The sequence below is a fragment of the Thunnus maccoyii genome, chromosome 3 (genome assembly GCF_910596095.1).
Source record: "Thunnus maccoyii chromosome 3, fThuMac1.1, whole genome shotgun sequence".
Taxonomy (NCBI): domain Eukaryota; kingdom Metazoa; phylum Chordata; class Actinopteri; order Scombriformes; family Scombridae; genus Thunnus; species Thunnus maccoyii.
The window spans coordinates 13,022,497-13,043,814 of NC_056535.1; the positions used below are offsets into that span (position 1 = coordinate 13,022,497).

At 40.1% G+C, this 21,318-nt stretch overlaps 1 protein-coding gene across 7 annotated transcripts in view; it reads right to left on the reverse strand.

Moving 5' to 3' along the window:
* LOC121894527 (arf-GAP with coiled-coil, ANK repeat and PH domain-containing protein 3-like) overlaps positions 1-21,318 on the reverse strand; it is a 62,373-nt gene that overhangs the window by 14,806 nt on the left and 26,249 nt on the right. For all 7 annotated transcript variants that reach the window (XM_042407181.1, XM_042407177.1, XM_042407180.1 and 4 more), the window contains exons 2-10: positions 18,834-18,891; positions 14,161-14,280; positions 13,506-13,559; positions 9,124-9,182; positions 8,410-8,593; positions 8,134-8,178; positions 7,888-7,983; positions 7,134-7,208; positions 5,500-5,511 (exon numbers count right to left, since the gene is read on the reverse strand). In XM_042407181.1, coding sequence (XP_042263115.1) covers positions 5,500-5,511; positions 7,134-7,208; positions 7,888-7,983; positions 8,134-8,178; positions 8,410-8,593; positions 9,124-9,182; positions 13,506-13,559; positions 14,161-14,280; positions 18,834-18,891 — 703 coding nt within the window. The remainder of the gene's footprint in view (positions 1-5,499; positions 5,512-7,133; positions 7,209-7,887; positions 7,984-8,133; positions 8,179-8,409; positions 8,594-9,123; positions 9,183-13,505; positions 13,560-14,160; positions 14,281-18,833; positions 18,892-21,318) is intronic.

Here is a 21,318-nt window from a genome sequence, read left to right on the forward strand (position 1 = left end):
ACAGAGACATGCACACACACACACACACACACACACACACACACACACACACACACACACACACACACACACACACACACACAGATACACATGCATACAAGCACCACAGAAGACTACCTCCTACATATTGAAATGAGCTATTTTCATCAACTTTGAGGATAGAAAGACCAAAAAGAGAAAAATTTGTTCTTGCAAAATTCTATTTAGCAATGACAACATGAAGTATTTTCACACATCAACGTCTTTACTGCTACTTTCTAATAGCTCCAGTTACCCCAGTATGCATGGCTTTGCATGTGAGCTTTTGTACTGACTGTTGTCAAAATTTCAATGCACAAAATTAGAAATGGTAAAGTTAAAAGTACGGTCAGTGTTAAAAAATTAAAACCTTCTGCAGGCTAAAGAAAACAGACAGAGCCAAAGAAATAAAGTTCCTCACCAGCATAAAGTCCAGCCTGCCAAATATCTTCATCTTTACCACACTGACATCCAACAGCATCGCATTAACAAGAGAATAAATAACTTAATAAATAATAATTTATAATAATAAATATCGGTGAGAGAAGAGCATCCCTAAAATATCCCTCAAGTTAGAGCAGCGGAGAAACGCACGCGCATCCCTCACGAGTCCGGATGACTGTCAGCCAACAGCAGCGCGCTCGTGCCGCTCCTTCACTTTCCGCGCCACCTGCCTCCAGCTTAGGCCGCGTGGATGTGCCGCGGGCGCTCATTATCATACAGCTGTCACAGCGTCCTCGTGCCCCGCTGACCCCGTCGCGGCTGCCGGAGATCAAACATTTCATTTTACAGGGGGCCGGGGGGGCTGCACATGTGCGGCCGCGTCGTGCTTCCTCCCCGCCCCACACCGCGATTTAAGGCTCCCCTCTAACCTCCGCAGCTATTCTGGCGCCCGAGGTTTCATCCGCAGTTTTGGTGGAGGCAGCTTTCCATCTGTCCGCGCCTAAGAAACTATTCCTGCTTAATCAAGCTGACATTATTGCTCCCCAAACACCCGCCCGGAGCCCCCCTTTCCCACCTTAAATCAGCCAGGACCGTGGAAGAATGCAGCGCACAAGTGTCCAACGGCACAGGCGGATACCACCAGACCCTCAGGCCTATATGAAAACCAGGGGCCCCAAAATGAATGCATACCACAAAGATTATATGACTTTGGCATTATATAACAAGGTGTGTCTTGTTATTTTGTCCACTGGGTAGACAACATACCAGCTACATGTTCAATAATACAACCCATCATAAGAATGACACAACCATCATAAACATATACACTTTAAGAGGAAAGCTGGGTGTTAATGAGGGTACCAAGGAAATAGTTTAACTATGATCCTGAATATAAATGTAATGGCAAAATCTTACAGGGGGGTGAATGGCAGGCTGTTTATTTGTTGAGAATATTTTTGTTACTGTACATGTCAGTATGGAGAGTACTGACATTAAAAATATATATCCCCATTGGATAAACAGTGTATAGCCTAACAGGAAAGAAAAATACAGAGAATGTGTTAAACAGGAGTTTTGGCATCCTGCTGTTAATATGCTGTTCAAACATATGTGATGAAAGGAAGGGTGTGTATATTTGTTGGACAAAATGATCATGAAAAGATTCTTCAAAAAGACCAAACAAAGAAACACAACAAATGTATTATTAAGTCCCTGGTTGTAGTGTGCTATAGGAGGGCTGGTTAGAAACACACTACACGCACACTGTTTTGCTTCAAATAACCAGGTTGAAGTAATAGAGAGTAGTAGTAAATAAATTGGGTTTACATTACAAACCTCTCATAGTTATCGCTCATTTGTTGAAACTTCCTGTTTACCTCTCTGTCACATGTAAAAAGTTGTACAGCTAGATCCCGTAACAATGGAGGAGGGGAGGACTGAGGCAACAATCCCCCCGGGAGCCACAATGAAGTCCTGCACACATAAAAGACTGCAAGCTGTGACAGAATAGGTAGGGGGGAGGGGGCAGAGGGAGCATGTGATCAGTGGAGTGAGAGAGAGAGTAATATAGGGCCTATAAAGAGGAAGGGAGCAGTCGAGGCAATCACAGTCGCCAAAAACAGTGAAAGTAAGGGGTGATGAAGAGTGAGACAAAAAGGAGAGGAAGAAAAGATTGTGAAGGGTCTGTGGATGACATGATGTAAAATAAATTAAAAAATGTTTATTAGATTTCACTTTTTAAGTGGAAAATGTTTTTCGGTTGCAGTTTGAATTGAATAATTAAATGAATGGATGATACATAAGGTACAGCAATCTAGAAGAAATATCTGTGGGGAAATTTGAATGTCAAGTTAAGGTGTTTTTTCCTCCCTTAATCTGCAATCTTTCCATTTTTTTTTACAACAAGAGGTCCTCTCTCTGACACACGCCTGCACCTCTGTTACAGCTTTGAAGTTTCCTAATAGTTTTGTAATTGTTGAAGTGTTTCCATATCTTGCATTTCTTCATTCCTCCCTTCTCTTATCAATCTTCCTCCCACTGAAAAATTACTTGTCTGACTCAACATCCTAAACCACTCTAGTACTTATTCTCTCCTGAATATGAAGGCTGCAGTTCCTTAATGGCCTTTTAATAAAGGATGTATACATATACATCACAAACTCTGCTGTCTCATGTTGTTCAGGGGAGAAACTCTGAAATGACGTACGGCAACATTTTCTCAGTGTAGTCTGTAATATCAAAAGACAGAGATTATCTTCATTCTAAACTCTGGTTTGCAATAACAAACCACTGGCAAAATGCATTAGCAGGATGCTGTGAAAGACGCTGAAGTAGAGTGATTTCAAGCACAGTTTTTAGATTTATAAATAACAAACTAGTTTTTAGACAAAGTCATCAATCAGTGGCTTCATCCTGCTCTTGACATCTCATCTCATACACCCACACACGCATATAAACAACTTAAAAAAACCATCTCCTTTTAAACACACAAACGCACCACACCTACTAATGAACTTATATCTATATCCTGCCCTCTGTCTGTATCTGTCCTCTGCTGCTCGTCTTCTTTCTCTGTCACTCGCCTTCACATTCAACCCCCTGCTATGAGTCATAATGCCATCTGTTGACTTTGGCTGGAGCTAGCGGTGGACATAGGAGGAAGTGGGTTGAAGCTGGCATCGTGCTCGCATCGTGGGTGAGATCTCGCCATTCTCTAGTGACACTTTGACCTCTCTGGCTCCATGTTTACCAGAGCCGGAACTACGGGAGAACATCAGAGAACAGGGCCAGCTGTGCTCAGATCATCTTACTTTTGCATCTGTGCTTATTTCATTGGATTGCAGGAGAAAGTCCCTTCTCCTACTGGCAATGATGATTTTACATAATATCAAGATCTAATATTCAGTGCGAATTGATGTCGCCATATTGAGATTAAACTCCACAGGCATTGTTGTTGTCACTTGATGAGTGAATATTTAGTCAATATTAGAGCAAGGCGTGGCCCTGTATTTCAAGACGAAAACGTGACATGTTATAGTAAAACATGTCCAAATAAAGATTAAATGATCATCCTGAATTATAAAAGTACCGTACCCCAAATCTGAACTAATCCCAATACCTGAGAGTTCACACTGGATTATTATACTGCACTCTATCAGACAGAAAGAAGAGGTAAGGAAAATAAAACTGTTTTTGACACGCACTGTCAAACAATGTCTTCGATTACATATTGAAATGGAAACTTATACCCTTATGTTATTATCTTAAGCCTGCCTTTATAGCCAAAAGCACATTGTAAGACTTTGTCTCTCTGCTCTCTGTGTGAAAATGTTGCCAACAGTTACCATAAAGGTGAGCTGTGGATCACCATAACTTTTACTTCTCATTAGAAAGAGGCAGAGACTGAAAGTCTAAGGAGGAAAGGCAGATAATGATTCAGGCTTCAAGTCTTAATTCTCAGCAGAGACCGAAAGAAACTCCCTAGAGATACGGTGAATTAATTAAAAATACCTATTAGGGTGACGAATATGGGTGACGCACGAGGCTGTATGTACAAATACTGACACTGAGCCTCATACAGTATCTCCTCAGCCTAGCAAACTGGGAGATTTTTGCAAATGTGAACTCTGTTCATTCCAATAAAACTCTGAAAGACAACTTGCTCTCTGTGAATTCATCTTTTCAAATTTCCATGACACATATAATACAAAAACTATTGCATTTTTTGAATTGGCTGGTTCATTTTCACAAAGAACAAAACAGCATAATAAAGGGAAATGCTGCTTGAACAAACAAAAAAAGACACTGTAGCTGGGAAGCTATTTTTAAGCTTCTACTTTGACAATTATATCTTCCTAATAAGCGTGCTGACAAATCCTTAGAGTTACATTTATAGAACAAAGTGGAGCAGCACAAAAAAAGAGGATATTTGGGAGAGTGGCGCTCATCAAAGAGAGAGTCAGGCAGACTGAAGTAAGGTGAAAAATGTGTGTGTGTATGCATGTGCATTCATGGGAAAGAAGCGCTTGTCTCAGTACATGAGTAGGAAAAGAGAGGGAGCTGAGCGTAACTGGCAGGGTGGAGAAAAATATGACAATCAGTGTATCTTTGTGAAGAGGAAACAGGCAGATGAGAGGCTACACTAAAAAAAATCCAAACAAAAGCATCTAACAATCATAGACAAACAAGCTAATGCTCTCATGCCTACATAAGTATGAACAGATGACTGCAGACACACACAGAAGTTCAGTGGATGCATGTAGTCACGCAACGGCATTGAGCAACATTTAACTGCTGCTTGTGGTGACGTTTCTAGACAAACATTGACCTCCTGCACACACATTCACGCTTTAAAAGATGGCACGCACACACACACACACACACACGTCTGCACTACAACTCAGAAGAACCTATTGATTCCTGCAATAGGAGCCAGCATGTGACCATAAAACTGCTCTCTATAGATCAGTCAATCAATCTGTTCTACACTGCTAAACAACCACACACACACACACACACACACACACACACACACATACACACACACACACACACAGTCCATATTTCACGAGGCACCATTATATGAGCAGAAGGTGTTTGTGTGAACACACAGTAGGCATTCAGGGTAGGAAGTGTTAGTATCTAAATGTGTAGTGAGATAACTTGAACTAAGTTATTATTGGTTACTTGTAAGTGACCAAACATTTAAATGTGTTTAAACTGTAAGGCTTTGTGATTTTTTTGGTGGCTGCATTCAGGTTATCAAGAGAACTCAGAGAAAACATCTCAAGAACAGAAACTGAAAATCCAACATTGTAGGTCAACTAAAAAAAAACATTGGCCAGAAGCCACACCGCTGTGTTTGTCCCGAAACATCACGTGATGCAACAATGCTCCCACAATTTCAAGCTTCCTCTGTAACGTCTAAAGAGATTACATTATTTCGATGTTTTCACTGCAGCACCGGACATGTAATGTGCAGTTCATGGATGAATTTAATGTTTCACATATAAAGTAAAAAAAAAAAAAAGAACTCACCTGCATCAGCGTCTGGAAGAAGAACACAGTCAGACCAGGGCCAAGAAAGGGAGAGAGAAAAAGAAATAAAAGTATTTAACACATGTACACGGCCACTTATAGCTCACTACATGAAGCCAAATGTATATTATTCTAAGCACATCATGTCTGAATCAATCTTTTTTACATGAGTAGCAATTGGCTTGCTTATTCAGAGACCTCTGGAAACACACAAGGCCTCCAAGAAACAGTGGAAATGTGTTTACCTTGTTATCTCAGGTAAGGGAATTCATAAATAGTATCAACAGTCAAGTAGTATAAGTAAACATAAGTAGTAGTCAAATATTCTGTGGCAGGTTTTCAGATTAAAAAGGAAGGGTTGCTAAAAGGTCGGGCATATAGCTGCTCGCTGAGTCTGGCAAGATGCCTCCACTTGGCAACTAAATCGTTCAGAGGGAAGGGCCAAGTCGGGCAGAAAAACTGGCATGTTGTTGGCATCTCTTCAGGTAACAGACGGATGATTTTTGTGCATCTGTGCATGTTGGGCAGTGGGAGGGTTCAAAAGAATTATTTTTTTTATTCAGCTGAGCGACCCATAAAATAAATACATCAAACTGTCTTTGTGGGAACTACTTGAGCCGGGAGAAAAAACTTAATTCAACACTGATGAAGCAGCTCTAATTATTTTGGAGGCTTTTTTGTTCGTGCCTCGCTGAATTGAAAAAACAAAGGATTAGATGACAGCTCCAGTCACGAAACAGACAATGTAAAAATAATCCAAAGCTTCTATGGAGAGCCTTTTGTTTTTTTCAAACAATGCATTTGATGCTGACACAAGATACATTTCTGTTATAGACGGATTCTAGAATGTGAGGTAAATACATTTTTGTAATGTCAATCTCTTTCTCGAGTCTCTTCTACTTACTTAGTAGGAACCCGTCATGCTAAGTGAGTGAAAAATGTTGATACGGCTTTTGTGTCAAGAGAAAAATCTAGTTCAGCAACCTTTCAGGAAGCTTATCTGAGTTTCCCATTAAGATAGCACCTATTGTTAACACAAATTCCAAGATGATAAACATGATATGATGAAATACATAAGGTGCAAGTAAGAGAGTCAGCAGTTGGGGGAAAAACTGAAACACGCAGTGGCTATAAAAAGAATAAATGAAGAAGAAAGTGACATAGCTCATAACATCCTTCTCTAAAGGTTTCAAAAACACAAGTAATCTCTTTCTCTAGTTTGAAATGCAAAATGTCTCTTAAGACGATTGTGATGTATTTTATTATACACCACAATCATCTATACATTGTGTATTATGACTTACATTTTCTTTTTAAAATGACTCTGATTGCACACTTCTTTGATAGAAAATGTTGGCACTTGAATCATATCTAAAAATATACTGTATAACAACAACGTCTTTCTAACCCCCACACTAGTGTATATGTTGTCCTGTGCCTTTGCTTTCATATAAAAAGTGGAGGAGTACTTTGAACTCATTTTGTGGCATGAATTTGTGTAACCAGGGAGGTGTTGGCATTTTATAACTGCTGCACGTAGGTGAGAGGAGAGGAAAGAGACAAGGTATTAAGACAAGACAAGACGAAACGGGGTGTTAAGATGAGATAAGATGAGAGTTGTGTCATTGTCTCACTCTCTGCTGGATGAGGGCATGTTTGTGCTCCAACTCCCTCTTCTCCATGGCCGAGTCGATGACCAGCTGATCCAGCTGCACAGAGCAGAAGAAAACCAGGGAGACCGGCGAATTTAAAGACACTTGGAAACAGAAAAACGCACACACATGTGCTTGCACACAGGTGCACATCCTGAAATTCTAACTTAACCTTAATGTGTGCGATTAAACAGTTTTATCAACTCTGCCTGTTTTATTGTGGTCAGCAAACATAGTGTAATTGTTTTACTGAATGTGTTCTCTAACTGTCTAAATGTCTTAATATGATAGAAAATGGCATAAGTTCTTTGGAATTAGAACATCTTGCCACACCTCACAATTCAAGAGGCTAAATTTGATTTAACACTTCAGGTTCAAGAGAAATATAGTAAAGAATCAAGGAAATAGGGAATATTTGGTTTGGTGCTATATTTTTCTATAACAAATAAAGATGTTGCCACAATCTATTATAGCAGTATACAACAATATCAAGTAAGAAATTACGTAACAAATAGTTTCTCTTGCAAAATATATTGATGGGAAAAAAATCAAATAACATCTGGTAATGGAGTGCCAGCTGAATACACAATAGTTTAATTATTCCAATGTGTGTATTATTTGTCATAAGAGCTATTTGCCATACAGGGCTGCTGTAACTGTATTGATAGTAGTTGTAGTGCAGTGTGTGTCCACGTCTGTTCTTTTTTGTGTGTGTGTGTTTGCTTGTTTTGCTTACCTGTGCAGCTAATTTTTTCATATAGGGGTCAATCTCATCCAAGATGTTGAAGCCTTGTTGGAAAAGAGTGTACTGGGCACGCATGAAGGACAGCATCTGCAGGAGAAATTATTTTTAACCCTACTCCAAAACACAAACCGCAGGGGCTCCACATATACATATTTTTCACACATATACCGAACATATATGACTATGGTCAGATGTCAATGTGAAATTAATTAATGGAGATAAATCTGGGTTACTCACTGCATCCAGGATTTCAAACTTCTTCTTGGCCTGAAGCACATTAATCTGCCAAAAACAAAGAGGAAAACTTAAATGTAGATTCTCTTTGGGATCAATGGGAGTGTTTTTATATGATTTAATCATTAAAATAACAGCATCAAATGCTGTCTTTCCTTTTGGAGTTTTTTAAAAATTTGGGCACAGCAGTTGTTGCTGCTCAGCTGTTGAGTATCAGCGCCACCTACTGGACAACACAGGTAATATAATCTGGAGGTTGAGTGTGTGTGTGTGATTCACCTGTAGTACGTAGTCCAGGGCCAGGTGCCTAAAGGCCTTGCGGCTGAGGATGAGGGCCTGTGTGGCCTCCTCAGCCTCATGGACTTTGTTCCTGGGTGCCTGGGCGTTCTTCACCTGAGCCAGCTCCATGTCCTCACGCACCCGGTCAAACTGCTTCTTGGTGTCCTTGAACTTGCGCACATCCCTGGTGGAGGAAGGGAAATCATAAACTCAAATACTGTAAACCTTATGGTGTGCATGAGACGAATAAAAACCATTGAATCTGTGAATCCTTAAAAGTCAGGATATATCTGACTTCATTTTTTTTTTTTTTTTACTGTTTTTTATGGTTCCAAGGCATGCGTTGCATTTGGTTGCACAAAATGCATTTTTGACAAACCAAGTAGGATACTTTCTTTGCAGAATTAATAAGAAATCACAAAGGTAATTAAATGTCCAGCTTACCAATCAGCCATCTATATACAATTGATTATTGCAACTGACATTTACATTTAAGACATTTATATCTTGGGCTTGATAGAGTGGTTTAATATCATGCTCAAGGTTTACAGGTCACCTGTCTGTAGAGGGACACACAGTCACTAGTCCTAAAAATACTTGGTGTGCCTAGGATGTCCATCTTTATCACTGCACCATTCTTTACCCAGATGTACAAACTCTTTCTTTTTAGCAGCTGGATGAAGCTCCTTAATGAAGTGTAATAACTATACTTACTCTTTAATGAAGGTGTGAAGCTGCTGCTTGATCGACCTCTGAGCCTGGTCAAACAAAATCTGTGGGCAGAGAAGGAAAGAGAGATGGAAACATGAAACTGTCATGTCTGGATAAATAAAGATAAATTAAATATGTACAATTAAATATTGTGTTTTTGAAGGGCACTCAAAAGAACTATAAAAACAGTTCAAATCTGTAGTTGCTACTTCTCACCACAAGATGGCAATATAAACTCTTCCACATTATTAGTGTGACAGATGATGCCACACACACACACACACACACACACACACACACACACACACACACACACACACACACACACACACACACACACACACACACACACACACACACACACACAACCTTAACCATAACCAATTCATGCCAAACTATAACCTTTATCTAACCTAAATTCACACCTTACCCCTAACCCCATTATGACCAGGCTTTAGTCCCCATGAGGACTACTGGTCCCGACAAGGTCAGTGTTTATACCGGAAAAGGATCCTAAGAGGTAACAAAAATGCACACACACACACACACACACACACACACACACACATGCAGGCACTCAGCTGCTGCCTAAACAGACTTTTAGCCTTACAAGTTCACAGATTTCTCTTCCTGTTAACTATGGGTCTGTCACTCCTCCTCTTCCTCCTCCTCCTTCCTCTCCTCTCATCCTCCTGTCCTTCACGTCTCTTCCTTCTTCTCTACTTCTTTCCCTCTCTTTCTTGTGCCTGGCCTATTGGAAAACAAACCCTCTCTCCATCTTCACAAGAAATTTTCTTTCATTTCCACATTTGTGCTCCACACTTCCTAATGTGATGAACACAGAACGACTGCTGGTGAACAGACAATTTGTATCTGCTGATTCTTCATGTGCATGGACAACATGGATGCCTCGGCGTATACCTCAATGCACAGCCAAAACATATATGAAAAGATAAACACACACACACACACACACATGCACACACAGCCATGCCCTTGGATTAGATTCTGATAACCTCAAACACACACATACAATGTATACAACAATCACTGTTTGTAGCCTGTGGATTAAGATTTCTATAGCAATCCTTTGTTACTAAACATACACATTGAGGATTACAGCGTTGAGCAATGTATGTGTGTGTACGTGTTTGCGAGTGTGTAAGCCTCTGTCCATGTCCCTGGGGAGCCTGAAGACATCACAGTCTGGTTCTGCATTTCTTGCTTTAGCAGTTCACAAATACGGACTCTGATTGTGGGAATATAAATCATCTGCTACTCCCCTGTGACTGTAGAGCTTTAAAATATCTTTCCAAAAGGCTGCCACAGTGTGCTGGGCTACTCCTTTATAGATGTGAGTGCACCTGCAGCCACTTTCTCCTATTTATTTTAAGACATTGTAATGCAATATGTTTTTAAAGGAGAACTCCAGTGATTTAGTATTGCACTTCCATAAATGCAACTCAACTTCCAAGATGTAACTCAATTAGGCCCCTGATGACATCATCAGGGTTATTTTTTCAAACTTTGGAAAGTTCCCTCAAGCACCACAGAAGACTTAATTACACAACTGTTTTCACAGGCTGAGTAGTACTCAGTAGTACTAATAGTACTCCTCATGATGAGTAACCTAAACTTCATGTTTAAAATCTACAGTGTCTCTTTAATATACAGAGGCAAAAGTTAAAATATTGTTCAAATTCAACCTTTCACAACTTATGCAACTCTCTGCTTGTAGCGATAAAGATGAACTTTTCTGTTTTAGGCTACTCATGTCAACATGTAACAAAAATATCTCTTTTTATTTATCTGGAAGTGATTTAATAATACACATCTCTTCACTGAGAAGGGATGTTTCCACAGTTCTGAGAGATGGCAAACAGCAATGCATCATGGATCAACTCTTTCACCATCATTTTTTAGCTTACTTGTTTGTTATATTAACTGTAATTCTACCCAATGTGTCATGGGACTGTTGACAAGTTTTGCTGTGCAAAGTTTGGTACTTTCCATGGTTGTGTGACTTATCTGCCAGTTCCATGACACAGAATTAATTCCCAGAAAAAGATCTAAATCAGCTCTGTTAGAAAGACTAATCCAAATATTCCACCCAAACCTGTTCTGGATTACGGTGCCCTGCTGGGCATGACGCAACCTAACCTGCAGTACGTCTACACTCATCCCCAAAGATCTCACATTCGAAGATCCTCAGTGTTCATTATCACAGACATCCCATCATTCATCTCTCCTGCATGCGTAATAAGTGCTGTGAAGCAAATCAGCAAATTAGCTTTCTGCAGGTTCCACTACAGCAGAGAAAGTTGCATTATGTTGCAATCTCACAAAAATCTGTTGAAATCCTCTATGATAGGATTCTAATCTGTGAAGATTTGGGGTGGGATTTGTATGTTTGAAAGTAAACACATCTGCTTATCATGCTATGCAGCAGCCGATAGTTTTTCCCGTTTGAATGCTTCCTTTTGTGTCTGAGGAGAGCTGAGAACGTGCAGAATTGGGCACCAGTGGGTGGTCGAACAAAGACAGATTTCCTTTCACCATGTCTCTCCCTCTCCTCCCGCCATTCCTCCATTCATACGGTCTGCCAGACAAGCTATTAGTGTAATTCCTGGGTGTTAGAGTGGACGAGCGGGACGCCTGTGGTGAAGGGTAAATGAAGGGAGTAGCCGGAGAAGAGGGGACAGGGAGGAAAGATGGAGAGGCCAAAAAATAAAAAATAAAATAAACGGAAAAAGCTGTACTGTCCGGATTGTTTTAAGGTAATGGTCTACTGTATATGATGAGGCTGAAAGCTAACAACGGAAAACAGAAAAAGAATGTGGAGAAGATTGGATATTGCAGCTGATGGATCCCATCTAGTGTTCAGCACTTTGATTTGATTTGAAAAGCTCGGGGTTAAACAGGCTTGACCCTGGTGGAATGAAACAGATTCAGGGGAGGGAGGGGGCATGAATGAAAAATATACAGGATCTACATTATTTTTGATATTGTGGTCAATGTGCTTGTGTCTTGCTGGTCCAACAGTCTTTACTTGGCAAACAATGTGTGAATGCCCTTCAACTACTGGACTTCATTTATGCTGTATAGTAAAGTATATTTGTTTAAATGTTTATACCCTCCCCTCGCAAAATAAAGAAAACTGAATTTAGTTTGGGAGGAATCACACAACAGATAGTCCCCCATCCAAGGCAGTGGTTAGTTTGACAAAAAGGTGGCAAATCAGAATAAAAGAGGTGGGGTAGTGGAAATGTAAATGCAAAAAGAGGAAGATAAGAGTCTCTGATAAGGTGAAAGCAAAATATAGAGGTGAAAAGGGGAAGATAAGAGTTGCTGATATGTGCTACAATAGCTACAGCACACTAGTCTGCAGGACAACACCAGCACAAGTCACAGTCCAGCAGAAAGAGTTGGAAGCTGGCAGTATAATTTGAAATATCCCAATTTTCCTGGCTATCTCTCTGATAAAAATGTAAGAGATATCAGTTTTCTTAATCCCCATGTCAAACAAACAAACATTCGGAATGCAACATGCTGTATTACCAACAATGTCACTTCACTAAAATTATCTAAAGGTTGAGGAATGTCCAATTGGTCCATCAACATTGTGGAGTTGATGTGTGATGACTTTAAAAAAGACTAGCTTCTTGACTGTTGTGTTCTGCAGCTGCCTCTATATCACTTCCGTTGCTCCTTTCCAGCACACACACGCATGCAAACACCTCATTTCACATAGGGCAATCATAATCGTAATACAGTGTTGTGAAAGAGACTCATGCATGTAACTGTAAAAGTTAATGACTTCTGTGTATTTAAAATATCATAATATCTCTTTAGATACAGAACTGCCTTTGGGCTTCTCAAAACTGTACCAGCGTCTCAGCAGATTTCCAGAGAGAGACATTTCTTAATCACACTTAGTCATGAGGAGAAATTGCTCCAGAGTTGTATTAATAAAAACCTGAGTGTGTATGTATGTATGGGTGTGTGTGTTTTGTATGTGACTGAAAGTTTGTGCATTTGTACACATATGGTGAAGCATGTGGTTTGAATCAGACACACACATGTGCTCTAGCCTGTGTGGACAGATTCACCGTCACAGAGTGAGGTCATAGTTAAATTGTGTGTGCATGTGTGTGTGTGTGTGTGTGTGTGTGTGTGTGTGTGTGTGTGTGTGTGTGTGTGTGTTGTGTAATACTGGGCCCAGGAGGCACTGGATGTCTGAAAGACGTTAACATGCCAAGAAGACCTGGGCGTGTCCGAACACCATTCTACCTTGACCTTTCGCCTGTGGCTAAAACAAGTGTGTATGTGTGTATGTGTGTGTGTGTGTGTGTGTGTGTGTGTGTGTGTGTGTAAAACTGTCTTACCATGTGGTAGTTGACGATCTCCTGGAGGCTTTCTCCGCACTTTTCAAGGCATTCCTGCAGTGTAGTGTGACAACATGGACACACACACACAAACACATACTGCGTAAGTAAACAAGTCTCCAACATAAACTTTTTTTTTCACATAAATAATACTAAATCCCTAAAAGTCTCAGTATATATACTGCACTGTTCACGAAAGATCTTCTGAATCTATACATGGTATGAAACAAATTTCAGATTTAGTAGTTATGTCTCCATTACTTCACCCTAAAGCTACCAAGGCGACACCAGTACTGACAGGAAATGTAGTCCAAATGTTTTCCTAAAAGAAAACCATAAAGCAAGTTTCCGATCTCTCTGTGCTTCCAGCCATGTAAACTCTCAGCGTAAACATCTCCTGTCTGCATGTGGTCACATCTTTCATGCTTACAACAGCTGGACGACTCTACGTCTGGACAATACTGTTTATACTGCTCTACGATTATGATTCATGTGGGGAATCGCTGGAATGTCCTAGTAGAGGCTTGAGATAGATGAGCAGTCATTTTGGAGCTGACCCTCCGTGTGGTGTTTGTATGTTTCTGTCTCCAACGTTCCTTGGCGAGGATCGAGCAGAGCTGAGCTCAGTGTTTAAGATATCGCTGCTCCTACTCACCGATATCATCTCCTCCTTCTTGCACTGCTGGGACAGGTCCTTGATGCCGTTCACAAAGAGCTTGTTGGCGCTGACGTAGGCCCTGCCCGCCTCGATCATCCCACTGCACAGCTTCACCAGCTAGAGGGAGCAACATAAAAATCATCACTTTAAACACCCAACAAGAGCACTGTCTATTTAAAGAGTCACATGCTTTAGACAATGCGACGCAGGGATATTAATAGTAACAGTGATTATGTAAATCAAACAAAGCTCACACAGAATCTAAGAGGACACTCAAATTTAGAATAATCCTCATGTCTGTATCAAGACCAGTGCAGGCATTACTGAAGCTGCTAATTTAGAAATGTAATTGAATAAGATGATCAGGGGTCTATGTAGATTATATAGACTCTTGACATGCAGATTGAACTCAGGACTATAGCTGTGTCTGAAATCAGTCCCTTCATTCACTTACAGCTCCCCATATAATACACACTTAATATTTTACTTGATAGTGAGAAGTAAATTGAGATTTCACACACTTAAATACTCATAAATCCTCATTTTCAGGTCATCACTGACAACTACAGGGTCATATAACTGTAATTTACTCATCTCTCAAAGGCAAAGCATTGCACTGTGGGATTTTTTAGTAAAAAATAGTGTACACATTAAGCTTTTTTTTCCATTGTGAGATTTTTTGAGGGCACTGTACTGTAACAGTAGTTTTCAAAGAGAGTGCCTTAGGACAGAGCATGAGATTTGTTAATTTTCATTTTTTTTTCTCCACAGTACATTTCATAACAAGAGGAGGTGAAAATTTACATTAACAAATTCTATTCAGACTTGTCAAAATAGAACAAACAAGCAATAAACATTGAAATCACTATGTTAAAAGATAAGGCTGGCGATTTCCTATATTTTTCTTATTGTCAACAAATCTAATGTGCAGAGCCAAACCATCAATGAACTCACCCTACTTACAAGTATTGTGTGTGTATCCAAAGCCTGATATATAGTATTCCTCTGTGCTGTAGACCTTTGTTGTTGTCCAAAAACTATTACAAACATGTAAATGAGCCACACCGCTGCACTGGGTGAGATGTTCCTTTGCCCTGAAGGCAATGGTTATGGTAGTTTGTTCAGAAATGGCTTCAAAGACTAATAACAGCGATCATGTTCTAAGTCTCAGGAGAGAAGTTCCTTTTACGACAGACGTCACTGCGCATGTGTGGGAGCGCAGTTCCATTTACAGAGCTTTGCTAGCTTGTTCTATTACATATCACAACCTCTTGACTTTGTGCTTCATTGTAAATTTTCAGAACTTCAGTACAGTACAGTGCAGTGCAGTGGCTTGGCTCTGCAGCTGAAATTAGTTGACAATAACAAAAATATAGAAAATCACCAGCCTTATCCTTTTAAAAGCCTGTTAAATATGCTAGAACCATTACTGCAACACTGAAAGCAACTAGAGAGCTACATGAAAAAGAAAATCAATGTGTGAAGTAATGTGTGTGTTTCTCAGACTGTGCACGTTAAACAAAAAAACAACAAAACTAAAGACATACATTCAGCCATTTTGCAAATTTAATGTTTATTCATAAATTATTTCAAGATCAATATCATCTGTAAATCTGCAGAGCAGCATAGCCTAAAACTGACTGAGAATAGGCCAATATTAATTTACTTAAAACTGATGAAAGATCATGTATGTCACTTCACACTTTCACATGAATGTTATTTGTTTTATAAATTGTTTTAACAGATATTAATGGCGTCATTTACAGCTGAAAAAGTTGCATGTGTGTTTGTGTTGTGGTGGGGATGGGAATGGGGATGCCAGGATTTAAAAAGCGATTTGGGAACCGCTGCTGTATAGTGCGTATATTTCACACTGAGAATTCAGGCAGTCAAATAAAATGGCAGAGATGTACTGGTTGCACTACTTGATATCGGACACAGCCGACAAAAGCTAAAACCTAATTGTAAACATGAATATTACCAGGTGCAGACAGTTCACAGCGATGGTATGCACTCTATTAAAAACCACATGAACTGGCAACCATTACACTTTCCCACTTTATGGGTAATATGATAAGCTATAGAGCGGTACACTGTCATTACCACTGTACTGATGCAGCTGTGTGCGGGGCAGAGTCAGAGTTCACAGCATGTGTGTGCGTGTTGGCGTGTCAGTGGGGGGGTACGCAGAAGAGAGAGTGCACTAAACCTTTAATTATCTCATTTGGTACAGGGGTTCCCAAGGTTGTCGCTATGTGGTTTACTGGGTGGTTGACAGTAAGTCCTTTACTCTGCACAAGCCAGAGATGAGAAACTAGTGGGTGAGGACCAATAACTGCACAGCCTGACTAAAAAATAACTGAAAAGTAAATAGGCATTGCTGAAATGAGCTTTAGACTCAAAATGCACAAACTGTAAAATGTGTATACAATGTGCTGTTAGCTGATGTGTACTATGCTGTATATATTCACATGTACATGACTGACACTGTTATGAATCCACACAAAAGCTTCCCAGGCTGCTCTGACAAAATATCTGTCAACAAATTGGCTGATATGGGGAATCTGATCTCATCACGTGCTGGACTGAGCCCCGCTGGGTCTGAGTATTACAGGCACAGTACATGTGTCAGGATTTATTGACAAATGGGCCAGAAGAACCACAGGGGTCCACTTGGTGTCAAAATGCCACATCTGGTGCCACATGACAGACCTCACCACGTTAACTGACTAAAACAATTACAGTTTCTTGTAGAGCTTCTGCTAGTCAATGAGGTGTATGATGGGCATTTAAAAATTTGGCAACGGTCTGGCTTAACGTGAAAAACTACACTCAGCAATAAAATCAAATAACACCAAGTAACCCTACACCATTGTTCACTCCAGTATACTAGTAAGCTGCAAAATCTGGCAAGCAGGGACGGAAACCATTACAATGAACAGCATTTTTCACACTGGCCAGAGCAGTCAACATCACTGCAGGTAGAGATCTGCTGTCATCAATCTCATACACATTCTCTATTAAGAGCTTTCAATGTTGTCAGAATGTCCCTCAGGCAGCTTCAGAGCATCCTAAGAGAGCAGCGTGAGGACCCCTGCTGAAAAGAACAAATCACCCTGATGGAAACCTCTAACCCCCCCAACCCTGGTCATGTTTCAATGGTGCTCAAACAGAGCTCAAAGTTCAATGGAGGGTCCTGACCTATTGGGGGCAGAAGTAATCTGTGGATGTGTGTGATTGTGTGTGTGTGTGTGTGTTATGGGATGGGGGCATACACATTCGTTTGAGATGCCTGTTGGCTTGCTAATTTAAGAGTGGAGGGCAGGCAGTAACCATGTCGACCCGTTGATGAACCTGAGATTAACTGCAACCTCAAATAAATGTCACAGTCATCTAAATAACCACTTCATCACTTTAACAGACACAGTTGTGCAGCTTAAAGGACCTGAATCTGTTTTTATTATCCACAGGCTGCACAAGATGGACCCTACACTTGTGAGTGACCTCTCTTGATCTATTGTTGATGTCAAGAAACAAAGTGTTTGAACCACAGCGAATGAAAAACATAAAAAAGGGCGATTCTGGAAAAAACAAACTGAGTGAGCTGGAGATCGAAGTAGAAAGCAGGTGTGGTCATCACTTAGCTACGTTAACATGATCTCATCCTGTGAATGCTCTCTGGCCTAAAAGTCTATTAGTTTATCTAAAGAGGTATTGTCTGAGCTCATAGACTCCTTGGAGACAATTAGCCGTCCATTCCTGCTCGTCCTCCATACTTGGAGCATTAACGTGTTACAATGATTCACCGATTTATTCCCATTGTCCAGCGTGCTTTTAACCAGTGTAACTAAAATTCATGATGATGATTTTTTTAAGGTGAGTGCAGCTAATCTACATTATTTCTTTAACCTTTTACCACCTATTATTCTGCTAGTATTATGTAAAACTTTAAAAGGCTGCCAGTACTATGAAAAGTGAATAATAATAATAAGACTTTTCTTTTTGGTAATTGTAGTCATTTAAAAAAATAATGCCCTACCATAAAAATCATACAGGTATAAGGCACTGCAGAGTAACTGAGACCTGAAAAATACGGTGTCTACAGTGGGTGGGTGTTAAAGGGGTAAATGAGCCTTAACTGCTTAATTCCACTAAAACACTAACGATTAACAGTAAACAGTGTTTGTATTGCATGACACATTTTCTTTGGTTAAGCAGGTCAAACCAAGACACCAAATGTTCAGATAACAGAGGGCTGCTGTGAGTGATGCTTCCATACTACAGAATATAAAGCTGCCTCTGTGACATTAATCAGTGTTTGCTCAGCCTCAACGTGCACCAGCACCCATGTGTGTCCGTGTGTGTGTGTTTTATTTGGCAACACATAAACCTATTGGATATAATAAGTCATGCCTGCACTGTTTTCCTGCTTTCAATAGCCTTGACATTTAGATAACAGAGGATGAGAGAAAGACGGACTGATACAAAGATGGAAAGAGAAAGACAATAACATAGAGAGAAACAGGCAGACAGACATCTCTGCACAGTTTCACAGTATTATAGTCAAAAGAAAGTGCTCAACATCTGACATGCGGTGGCATTTTTCATTCAAACAGTGTCAGTCAAATCCAGAATGTCCCTCTTTTAGTGTTCATGGTCTTGGTTCGTACCTTGTCGAGCTTCGCCTCGATCTCCACCACGTCTGTCTCCACATCGTCAATGCCAGCCCTGAAGAGAGAACAAACGCAGTTTAGTCAGAGTAACGCCAGACTGCAAAAACCAGCAAGACTGCAATTTCTGAGAAGAGGAACCACACATGGAGCTGAAAACCATTAAAGTCACAGTAAGAACAAGATTCAAACTCTTGTTCGGAAGGAATTCATGGATTAGTGGTAAACCACAATGTCACAATGACTAATAAGTAAATAACCAGATATTTTATCATTTAAGTTCCAATGGATGTCTGTGACAACTTAAAAAGAAAGAAAGTGACACAAAGGGAATAAAATGGAAATGAGACATGAAAGCGTGACTAAAAGAAGAAAGTAAAGAGATCAAACAGATGGCGTAAAGCCGCATGAATACTGTAGCCTACTTTTTGCCATTTTGTGTACTCAAGCAGGAGCCACAACATCTAAACATTTATAGTATTTTATCCCTACTGCAAATTAAGCTGCAATCAGTCACCACACATCACAGTCTCACAGACTTGATCATTAATCCTGATGACCAGATTGACAAAGGCATCACTCTGGAAGATTAGTGGCCACAGCTGAGCTGCAAAATCAATGAATGACATCATGCAGAGACACAGACCGCCGCTTAAGTATCCATAAGGTAAAAAAGAGCAGCAGCAACACAGAAGGTTTCAGATTAGGTGCCAGCAACTCAACAATAATCAAAATGCAATAAAGCACTCCTGAATTAGGTGTCATTTTATTTTTCATTTTAATCTACAGTAGACTAAATATGAAGATAATGGGACATGACAGCCCACAGCAGGGTGTGTGTGTGTGTGTGTGTCAGGTGGTTTGGGTGGGCGAGAAGCCTTTACCATCCTCCCCCTAGAGGGTCTTCTTCCATTAGTGTGCAAGCACACTCACACACATGCACATTTATGGGGCCAGTTGTTATGGCAACTCCTTTACTGTATGTAGGCCACAAAGGTTGCACTTGGGGTCATACTACGGGTACATCAAAATGAATTTCTTATTCCTCTGATACGTACAGAACAAAATAGCTCACTAGACTCGAAAGTAAGTACTTAAAAGAAAAGTGTGAAAATTACATAGAATTACCCAGAAACAATGTCAGCTGGAGCTTATTTGGAAGTCTCAACGTCACACCCTGCACGTGCTGGAACATGTTGACCGTAACAGCAGAACCCTGGGAGGTGATGATCTCACCATAAAATCACAACCCTGCCCTCATCTTCAACTTTTTTTACACTCTAAAACACCCTGACAGCTGATATACATCACAGGAGAGATGCTTCGCAGACCTGGGGGCCTGCACTACGAAGCACGTTCAACATAGTCTGGCTCTCTTTGGGTGAGCTGGCTTCACTGAGCCTAACACTGACATTAACGTTTGCCGGGATAACCAGTACTATGAAGCTGGCTACCAACTAGCTCAGTCAACTCTGGGTTTTCCTAGCCAACTATGAAAGCATTCATGTGAAAGAGGCAGAGTTGTTGATTATGAATGAAGTACTTCATATGATACCAAGTACCTGCGGAAAACTTCAGTTTTAGGAACAGCAAAAAGTCATATTCAAAAAATTGAAATGTAAATGAGCCTGTAATCATACAACAGAATAAGAAAATGTAGAAACACTAGAAATCATTCCTTATATTAAAAGTAGGCTAAGGCTTAAAATACATGTAGGAATTATTATGACTTAAGTATAGAGTGAGTACTGTTTGCTACTTAGTTGGATGATGAAGAAACCATTTTGAATATGTCACATAATGACAGACTGTTTCTGCTGCCGAAGCAAAGAGAGGAAATGTAGTTAATGACTGATGAGGTCGATCTGACCCAAATGTTGCATTTATAATCATGGGAGCCAATTAACAGTGTGTGGATTATTTTTCTAGTAAAAGACAATCTTTCACTTTTATTTCTAATTATCATCACACAGTTGTCTCATGTTATTCTGAGTGTAAAATCATCCACACTGTCAGCTGTCACTCTGGAGATAAAATCAACTTTGCATAATTAAAATGCAGCTAAAATCATCATTATGTGTTTAGTGTCGTAAACAATCTCTCTGCTTGTTAGAGCCAGAGTGAAAATAGAAAGCCTGGAACAATGAAATGTTTCTACTGACCTATAAAAATATATATTGCTCTTTTTTACTCTTAACTTCATTGTAAACTCAGGACCTTTGTCCATGTCGGGATCCTGTATGAATGATGACTTTTCCAGTGATCTCCACATTTATGGTCAGTGGTCAGGATGTTGACAGGTTTTCATCTGATCCCCTGCTCTGGAGTTAGCTGTTAAGCATAAGTTGCCATGGTGATTTATCCCACTTAAAAGTGAGCCAGCTTCGTGATACCAGAAAACCTGAGTTAAACCCAAAGATAGCTGGCTAACCTACAGTACTAATCTCGCTTCATAGTACAGGCCCCTGGAGGAAGAACATTTAAG